This window comes from Penaeus vannamei, chromosome 15 (assembly GCF_042767895.1).
Source record: "Penaeus vannamei isolate JL-2024 chromosome 15, ASM4276789v1, whole genome shotgun sequence".
Classification (NCBI taxonomy): Eukaryota; Metazoa; Arthropoda; class Malacostraca; order Decapoda; family Penaeidae; genus Penaeus; species Penaeus vannamei.
The window spans coordinates 39438032-39448031 of NC_091563.1; the positions used below are offsets into that span (position 1 = coordinate 39438032).

Below are 10000 nucleotides of genomic sequence, written 5' to 3' on the forward strand. Positions count from 1 at the left end.
ATGTTTATAATTTTTTATAATTTTTTTTAATTCCATGCACATGGTGCCATAATTGTATTGAAATTTGTTTTCGTCTTGTTTTTATCCCTCCAAATTTGAAGTTGTATGTGAGACGTTTATATTTCTTCCCATTATTATTGTTATCATTATTATTATTATTATTTATTTTTAATCACTATGATTATTTCAAATTGAAGTCAGGGAATTTGAGATATCCCATCTTTATTTCATACTATATCCCTGTTAAACTGTTCATTCCAGTCCAACTCAAGTGCACATGAGGGCCTTGAGTTCAATGTGATTTCTGTACAGGTTCTTGCAATCATCGCTTATTTGTCTTTCAAAAGCAAGTGGAGTGAGGAAAAGGAGCCACGAGTGTATGCGCCATAAGTCATTTGTATATTATGGTACTGTGTTGTAGATGCTTATTAATCCTACCACCACAGGTTCTTGGAAAGTTTTCCCCATCTCATTTACCCTAAGGCTGGGAGATGGCTTGGGAGAGAAGGGCTGACTGTGGGAGAGGTGAGGGAGGCTTTCCCTCATTTCCCCTTCGCCCACTCAATCCAGCTCTCTCACCTGACTCGGCAAACACTCATCGTCCTCCTCTTCATTCCTTCTTGCACGCTCACTCATCGCCGTGTCCTCCTCCTCCTCCTCCTCCTCACCATGCATGTAGTTTGAATATCAGAGGAATCTATTTATGACAAACACTTCATGAGTATTTTTCAGCCTTTTTTAATTTTTTCTTTTTCTTTTTCAAGTATTTGTGATCATATGCTATTTTATCATCATTACTACAAAAGCCTGATGGCAGATGTAAATAGAGCAAATAGGTTGTTGGTGTGAGTTAGAGCCTATGTATATCTCAGTGTAGTTATTCTTCATGCAAGAATCAATAGTTTTGTAAATTAGTGACTTTACAATCGCTGTGAGGCTGAGACCTTAGGCCAGCCTGCTGTAGCAGAGAAGGAGAAGACCTCTTGATAACCAATACAGATGTTTGTATTTGTTTGGATCAGTATTATTAGGTTAGGAAAAATGATCCCTCTCTTTCATGTGCTTTGTATACTTAATCAAATTTGACAACACAAATATTTCTTGAGTCACACAGAACTGTATATAATGAGTATGAATGCTGAATTTTTCTTGGGATGCTATGCACATGATTTCAGTTTGATGTACTCACAGAAGTGCACACTTACTATACACATTACACATTCCTTGAAGTGTACCCTGACCCAACCAGAGGATGATGTGGAAGGTAGTTGGGCTTTGCTTTAAAATCTTTACTCTCTTTCTTTTCCCAACATCAGATACTGCATTATTTCAGAAGAGATAATTTTTAGGAATATCTTACTGGTTTTCTTGGGATTATATAGAAAAATCTTGATTCATATGCAAAGTTGAACATGCCCAGGTATGAATTTACAATGTGTATTGCTTGAACAAACTTGAGCATTGTTCGTGAAAATATTACTGGCTCAGAATATTTTTCTAGGGCAGTTCATTCATTTTGAATAATGGTTCACATGTAGCTGATAAACAATATCAGATAATTCTAATAAATAAATAATGCAAATGTATATTGTCTTAGCCAAAGTGAAATAGGATGCAGACCATGTATTTATGATGAAAGGTTGTTTTTAGGACATGCCTTTTTAATTTGAGTATCTGTATGATTGTTAATAAGCAGTGTTGGCAAACTAAAGTATGCTTTGATTCTTTTAAGCTTGATGAAAATTTATGTTTTTAATATTAATTTAAGTTTAACATTTTTTTTTTTCATATATTGCTTCAAAAATACAAGGGGCATACATGTTGGTCAAGACCATGAGAGAAAATACTTGTGCTTTGTGTTTATTTAAGAGTAATCTGCTTTGTGTGTGCATGTTCATGTTCATGTGCATATGTATGTGTGCATATATTTGCATGCTGTGAGGTTGCCTAATGTGTTCAGTTTAGAGGTTTAAAACTCAATTTGCAGTTATTGATAATTTATTTTTGTTTAAGAGTTCAAATTTGAACAGGTTTTAAAGTGAGAAGAAAAAACTATTCATTGTGAAGACCCAATGACAAAGAATAATAGTGAGATAGGCATTTTATGTTATTTTACTCCAGTCATTTTTGTTTAATATGTAAAAATCAGGGGTTAAAGGTCATTTATTGTTAACAGGTGCATTATAGTGTAGCTGGAAGAATGTCTAGAAACACAAGAAGAAATATTTTGAATTTAGGAAGGCTTTGATATAATATACGAGAGATCTCTTTGAGAAAAGGTGCTTTTTTGGCTATTTATATAACCAATGTCATGAAGTATTAATGGAAATGAAAATCTCCTTTATATCTAAATTACTAGAGTTATTAAAATTATTTTATATGTATACTTACTTTTTTGTGCATTGGTTGAAATGCCAATATTAAATCTTTGTAAGGAAAAGGAACAAATTTCTATTAAATAATTACAGAAAAGTCACTGAGTGGGTCAGGGTACTTCCATTTCATTTCTCTGCCCCCCTTTTGTATTATTATTATTTCTCTCTCTATTTTTTTATTACTGTTATATCTTTAAGTACACTTTCAGTGCTGGTAACTGTGCTGTACAAACATGAGGGTCCCTCGTGTAAACCCTCTCCTTTTTCTGTTGTCTGAGTGAAGATAGGAAAGCGTGCTGCCTAACTTGAAACATTTTCTACTGCTGCCATATTGTAGAGTATACAACACATTGGACTCTTCTTAACGCACAGTCGCTACGTACAGTGTTGTATACAGTGCTCTAAAAAAAGAAGAAAAAAGAAACAGGACTTATTTTTTACAGCAGTGCATACAATTTTTATTTCTCAGAAGACTGTACACAGTGTTGTATCCATTACAGTGTAATGCAATACAATCCAGTTTCTACACGAGGGCATAGGAAATGTCATATATTGTATATCTACATTATTTGGCATTTGACCTTCGCTGGTCTCTAGAACTGTGTGAAGTTATGTATACGGGTCACTACAGGCTAGTGTTCTACTATATTTATTTAGTGCATAACATACAGTACAAGAGTGTATGTACATTGGTGTGAAGAAAAAAAGACTTCATCATACAATATGTAGCCTGTTCCCTCAGCACAGGCATTTATCTCTAGTATAGATCATGTAAAGTTAAATAAGGTAATACTAGTATAATGCGAGAACAGTTAAAATACTGGCCAGTGTAGGAGCTTACAGTGAAACATTTATTGCAGGCTGTAATCCATTTCATAGTGAAACTTCTCTAATACCATTATTTGTCTGGCAATCATCATAGTGAAGGGCATTTTCAACAGAACTGGCTTGAAGTGAAACAAAATAAATTTTCTTTTAATTAAAATTGCCTCCAAATTCTGTATTTCAGTTTGGTATTGTTAAGATATTTCAATTTAGCCTATTACATATATAATTTTATTAGAGAAGAAAAAGGAATAGCTTTTATGGGTAAGTGGTACTGTGAAGGGGTTTTATTTGAAACATTCATTAATGTGTAGATTTTCATGTCTCAAGCTTTTTAGTTTTGAAAGTGGATAAAATACGCTTCCGCACCTTGCGATCAAGCCAAAGACAAGCAATAAGAAAAGGCAGTTTGAAGGCAAGAAAAAAGTAGCAAGTAACAAGTAACCTTAATCAGCATTGTGTAACCTCACATCAGGTTGTCTTTGTTGAAAATGAGGTTCCTCTGCACAGTGTGAGTGAGACATGTAAGGGATGAGTATCAGTGATGAAAAGCTTGAGGGATATTATGACATGATGGAAAGAGTTGCATTTGCAGATGTATTTATTTATTTATTATTGTTGTTATTAAAACTTTTTGAAGGATATATTGTAATAGCAAATTTAGTCAACTATTGTTTTTAGTATTGCATTTAATTTTTAGTTTCTTAAGTTCTCCCTCCCCATTCTGCCTTGCATGTAACCCTCCTTCTTGCATGCTTTGGAAGAGCTCGCAGGTGTCCGATAACTACTTGCTGCATCTTGAACGTAGAAACTAGTTTTTAAACTTTGCTTTGAAGATATATTGCATAACGTGGCAGACTGGTTTCCTAGTAATGCATTGTAGAAGATATCCGCAAAATGAATCCTCAGTGCTTTTAATTAAGAGTTGCAGTTAGGTGGAATTCTGTTTATTGCTGATCCCACCCACCCTCCCCCCTAAACTGCTAATGACTCTCCATAGTATGAAATGTAACTTCTGAAAGGCCTTACTTATGTATGGAAGATTTTTTTTTTTTTAAAGATCATCATTGATATTTTTTGATCTCAGTGTGAGTTCTAAAATCAGTTAGACTTTTCATTTGACTTCTTGGAAGAATTTCAGATATAGATAGCATATGGAACAGAAAAAAATATAACTTAGTGTAGTTTTTAAAATAATCTATGACTTATAGAAATGTCTATTTATGATCAATTATAATTCATGGTTTGTTTAAGAAGAAATAGACTATTTTACAAATCATGTATTTTCCTAAAAATAAAAAAAGAACTGAATTTATACAATAGCTAGGAAGAGCCAAGATTTTTTTTGTGTTTTGTTGTCATTTAGTAAGCATCAGAAATTGTGGAGACAAAATTGTTACATTCAAAGTCAAAAGCATATGAGAAGTGTGTCTGACACTCAACTCTTTCAGGAGAGGATATACCGAATGTGATAAGCAATAATGGTCCTTATAGTGGTCTTCCCAAAGTACAGGAAAAATTAGGGTCTTAAATACCATAGTTTTACTTATGTACATCTAATCGCCATAAGAATTCAATCATATTTATCTGTGTTTGACAATGAACCATTTTGGAAGAGAATAAGAATGTGAAATTAACGAAATCTCAGACATTCAACTGTTGTGTAAAGCTAACACATCATTATGCATTGTATCAAGGTTGTTAGCCTGTTGGACATTTTCTACAGTACATTTTTATTTCTCTTGAATCATGATTTTCATCCCCCAAAGCTAACAGGTTGACCCTCCTTGTAAAATTGGTTATGTCATATAATGTGTCCCATTTTTTTCCACAATGAAATTCATACATTATATTTATTATAAGAAATGTCAAGTAAATGTATAGGAAAGTTAATCAGCTATATAACCATTACGCATATTAGGGTTAAAAACCAAATCTTGTAAAGCGATAATTGACATAGAGGGGGTAAATGCGACAGTGTATGTATTGTAGCTCTAGTTGTCAGTGCTTCTCTTCAGTGCAAAGTAGATGACATCAAGGTCTTTCAACCTGAGAAACAGGCAAAGACAAAAGAACAAAAACTACATAAAATCTAAAAAAAAAAAAGAAGAAAAAAAAGTGCACTCTGACAAGCAGTGTGACAAAAGACATGGCTTTTTATAGTTAGTGTACCATTCTCCCAATGCCTTTAACCGTGATGGAAGGTGCAGGCCAATTGTAAAGTTCAGGAAGAGTTAAACCACTGCAAGTCGATTGTACATTAGTTATCAATCAGCCAGCCATAACTTTACATCTTTCTGAGCTTGCGGGCATTTAATCATTAGGATCTAGTCAAATCTTATACTGTTCAGTGTCCTAGCCACTACTTGATTTCAAGTAAAGAATTGATAATATTGGCAGAGTAATGTAGTCATGAAAAAAAGAAAAAAAAAAGATGGAGTTTGGTGTGAGGAAGAAGCAGAAGCAGGAGGAGGAGGAGCAGGAGCAGTAGCGAGCCAGCCAATTGTAGGCCTTTGTGTTCCCTAGACTGGAAATTCCGAGGCAGGTCATCCTTTGTCTCTGTCAGCCTCATCGACCTCATAGTGGGATCACTTCCTGAGTGGTCTCTTTCATGACGTACTATGGTGCTTATGAGACTGGATTGCACAAAGAAACATGGGCCAGAGATTTTTTTTTTTCTTCTTTGGTGGAATTGACTGTATTGTTAGTTTGCCAGTCACAAAAGCTGGTTAGTCAAAGCAGTAGTACCTAGTCACAATCATAGCAACGCAATCAGTGGGATAGCTTCACAACTTTGTGTCTTAAAGAAGTACACAGATCTTGTAATATACTATGAACTCATTCTTAATTCTGATGGTTGGAAGAATCTGCATGTAAGAGCAACCTGGCATTCCACACAAAAGCCATCATCTCTTTGTTTAATATACATGATTTACGGGCACTAAGATGTTCACAGTGTGGGATTTTTAAAGCATTTAAGTAGGCAAGCAAGCCTGTTTGTAAATGACTATTTTTTGATGCACCATTCATGAAAGCATGGAATTTTATTACCCTGATAGTGTTCATATTCTTTTCCCTTTCTAATTCTTTTAAATGCATCATTAACAAGTCGCAGAATGTCAGGGTTGTTTGCACACTCTTCCTTAGCCACGGTTTTCTCACTGTATTTGAATCCAGCCTTTATGATAAGACATTCATCATTCATGTATGAAAAAATTTGTATTAAATGGGTCATGTAGTATGGTGTGTGTTATTATGCTCAACTCACAAATTTGTAAGTCTGTATATTCCAGGTGTTCCCAAGTCCTATGCTGACAATGAAATGTAAAAATGCTATCCTGTGTTTTGTTAACCTTGACCATTTTTCTCCTATTTCATTAATGAGTTTAACATTCATCATATCTTGATGATTTACTTTTTTATTTATATATATGAATTGTTACTGTGATGCTCTGTGCTGCTTTGCTCATGAGCTTTCACATGTTTGGAAATTCCAACCAGCAATAACCTCTGATTTTTGTGAGAAACTGGAAGGGAAATTGTAGAAAAAGTTATAAGTGGGAGTGTCCGTAATTCTATTTAGGTAAAATATTTATCACAATTACCATGAAGTATCGTTAAAAAGTTATTTAAACTCATGTATACCTCTCTCAAATTTGTAACGAAGAATGACAGTATAAGAAATTCAAAATGATATATTCAATTACAGAGCAAGTCTACATGAAAAGGCTAGATATAATAAGTACACTTGAACAGGTAATTTATATATATTTCAATCCAGATATTTAAAAAACCTTCCTTTCCTCCCAAAATATTCTAAATAAATATAGTCTGACATAAGACATTGATACTGATAAGAAAAAAGGGGAAAAATAGTGATAACGATACTTTTACAAATATATATATAAAATTTTTTCGAGCTCTATATGTCCAATTCAGAGGCTGTCACCATTGATAATGAAAATCATTTAATAAAAATGAGATTTTTTTATTTAGCCATATAATACAGACTCTACAATATATTGCAATTAACACTCCAAATGTTTTGTTTTGTCGATACTGAGGTTAGGCTTTTTTCTCTCGTATTCTTCATCTATAATTCATAACATTTTGAACGTTTGGTTTACAGATATGTTACACGACCATTCCACACAGCAGCATGGCCACCCCCTCAATATTCACCATGATAGAAGGAAGATGTGGAAAACTCTTGATAGTGTGAGAAACACCCCAACAAAACTGGGAATTTAGTCATCCAAATTTTTGCTCCATTTTTCTTCCTTCCCTTTTGCCTCTTTACAAGTTTTTATTTTATTTTATTTTATCTTTTTCTCCTCTTCAAGAGTAATCATCTCGCCTCCTCCTAACAAGTATTCTGAGAGGCAACAAGATCTATTACAATGCATCAGTACTGCGGAGAAAAAAATAATAATGAAAATTAATCCATTGATCAAACAAAACAATGGTTGTAAAAATCCCAATTTCGTTTCCCGTCTTTCTCTTCTTTTAAAATCTTATAATCCCTTCCTTCTTTCCTCCTCACGTTTATATTGAGTTAGAAAAATTCCCCTAATTTCTGATACAATGGCTTGCGAAACTCATGAATTATCATAATATCTTGTCACCTATCTATTTCTCTTTTTATACATTATTTTTTTTTGTTATATTTTTCTTCTTGTTTTGTCCTCAGCTTACCTGGCCAGCTGACATTTAACACAAATAAATCCCTAATACTGGCTAGATAAATTTCTTTATTCGGACATTATCATTATCAATTCAGTCAATCACAATCACAGTAAATTAAAAAATAAAAAAAGGTTGTAATATTTATATGAGTAATTATGTTCTCAAACACTATACTCAATAAAAATGATATAGAAAAAAAAAAAAAAAAAAAAAATTACCAGAGCTTTCACAAAATCACATAAGACCTACACCACTTAAGGAAAGTGATATCACACGCGCACGTAGGTAAGTCTTTGTTGTGATCGGCCTGGCCAGGTTTGCTGTGGACATCTATGATTTGTACAGCCTCTGCCTGAGTCCACCCAGCACCCGGCCTTCCCTTTCCCTCGCCTTTTGCTGTCATCCATGAGTCCCTATCCCAACTAAGACGACGAAGATAAACAACAACGACGGCTGAGACAAACTCCGGATGAACCGCTGTTTGGCGGGAATAGACCTTGTCTGGCTAGGAATTTGGGTGGGCAGAATTGTTTTTATAATAAAATAATATGTACTCCATTAACTGTACACTACATATTTGCACTTGCACAACGAAAACAAAACAAAACAAAACAAAAAATTGCACATTCTACTGTACAAGTTATTTAACAAAAAAACAATGACTTTGTGACTTTTTACAATGGGTGGAAGTTTATTCTTTCCCACTTAATTCTCCTCTAATGAACGAACAAACACAATACACTACATGCACACGCGCTCGCCCATACACACACACACTCAACACATTCAGTCATTTACGTGGCCTTGAAGACAACTCTTCTATCCTGATGCCCATAATTTCACTGATGAGGGTGGAGAGGCACTGCAGTTACCAGGTGGACAGAAAATTGTTAAAAATATTAACTGTAAGAGTACAGAGAAGGAAATCTTAATAAAGAAGAGGAAGAAGACAGAAAGACAGGATAACTGTCTTCTTCTTACCCTCTCCTCCATCAAAAGAAAACTCACTATTCTTTTATCATTAGGTGAAAAGAAAAATGTAGTCACGAGTTTTTGCTTTAGCTTCACTGAAGTTCTATCACAATCTGAGCACTGTCCATGGGGGAGGGGAGGGGGCTCGAATCTTCAAGAGGGAGAGTACGTGTAGAGATCTGGAGACGTCAAGGAAGACCAAGCTGTCTTAGCATAGTTATGCCGTATCTTCCTTCCGTCTTCGGAATTCTTGGCTAGCATTCCTTGACTGGGCCTTTGTGCTCTTGGAGTCTTGTTCTCTTCATTTTTTTTTTTCCTTTTTTTTTTTTTGCACCAGGAATTCTTGCTTTAGGCTAGGATGTGTTGCAAGTGCAAATGTGTGTGTGGTGTGTGGTGTGTGTGGTGTATGTGTGTGTGTGGTGTATGTGTGTGTGTGTGTGGTGTATGTGTGTGTGTGTGTGTGTGTGTGTGGTGTATGTGTGTGTGTGTGTGGTGTATGTGTGTGTGTGTGTGGTGTATGTGTGTATGTGTGTGTGTGTGTGGTGTATGTGTGTGTGTGTGGTGTATGTGCGTGTGTGTGTGTGTGGTGTATGTGTGTGTGTGGTGTATGTGTGTGTGTGTGTGTGTGTGTGTGTGTGTGTGTGTGTGTGTGTGTGTGTGTGTGTGTGTGGTGTATGTGTGTGTGTGTGTGTGTGGTGTATGTGTGTGTGTGTGTGTGTGGTGTATGTGTGTGTGTGTGTGTGTGGTGTATGTATGTATGTGTGTGTGTGTGTGTGTGTGTGTGTGTGTGTGTGTGTGGTGTATGTGTGTGTGTGTGGTGTATGTGTGTGTGTGTGGTGTATGTGTGTGTGTGTGGTGTATGTGTGTGTGTGTGGTGTATGTGTGTGTGTGTGGTGTATGTGTGTGTGTGTGGTGTATGTGTGTGTGTGTGTGTGTGTGTGTGTGTGTGTGTGTGTATGTGTGTGTTTGTGTGTGTTTGTGTGTGTGTGTGTGTGTGTGTGTGTGTGTGTGTGTGTGTGTGTGTGTGTGTGTGTGTGTGTGTGTGTGTGTGTGTGTGTGTGTGTGTGTGTGTGGTGTATGTGTGTGTGTGTGTGTGTGTGTGTGTGTGTGTGTGTGTGTGTGTGTGTGTGTGTGTGTGTGTG

At 35.5% G+C, this 10000-nt stretch overlaps 1 protein-coding gene across 1 annotated transcript in view; it reads right to left on the reverse strand.

The window, feature by feature from the left end:
* Window positions 1-7167: 7167 nt before the first annotated feature.
* The window catches only part of LOC138864221 (LIM domain-containing protein A-like), a 3614-nt gene continuing 781 nt past the window's right edge, over window positions 7168-10000 (reverse strand). Inside the window, exon 2 of the mRNA XM_070130755.1 lies at window positions 7168-10000. This exon is cut by the window's right edge and continues 306 nt beyond it. Coding sequence (XP_069986856.1) covers window positions 9207-10000 — 794 coding nt within the window. The 3' untranslated portion in view covers window positions 7168-9206.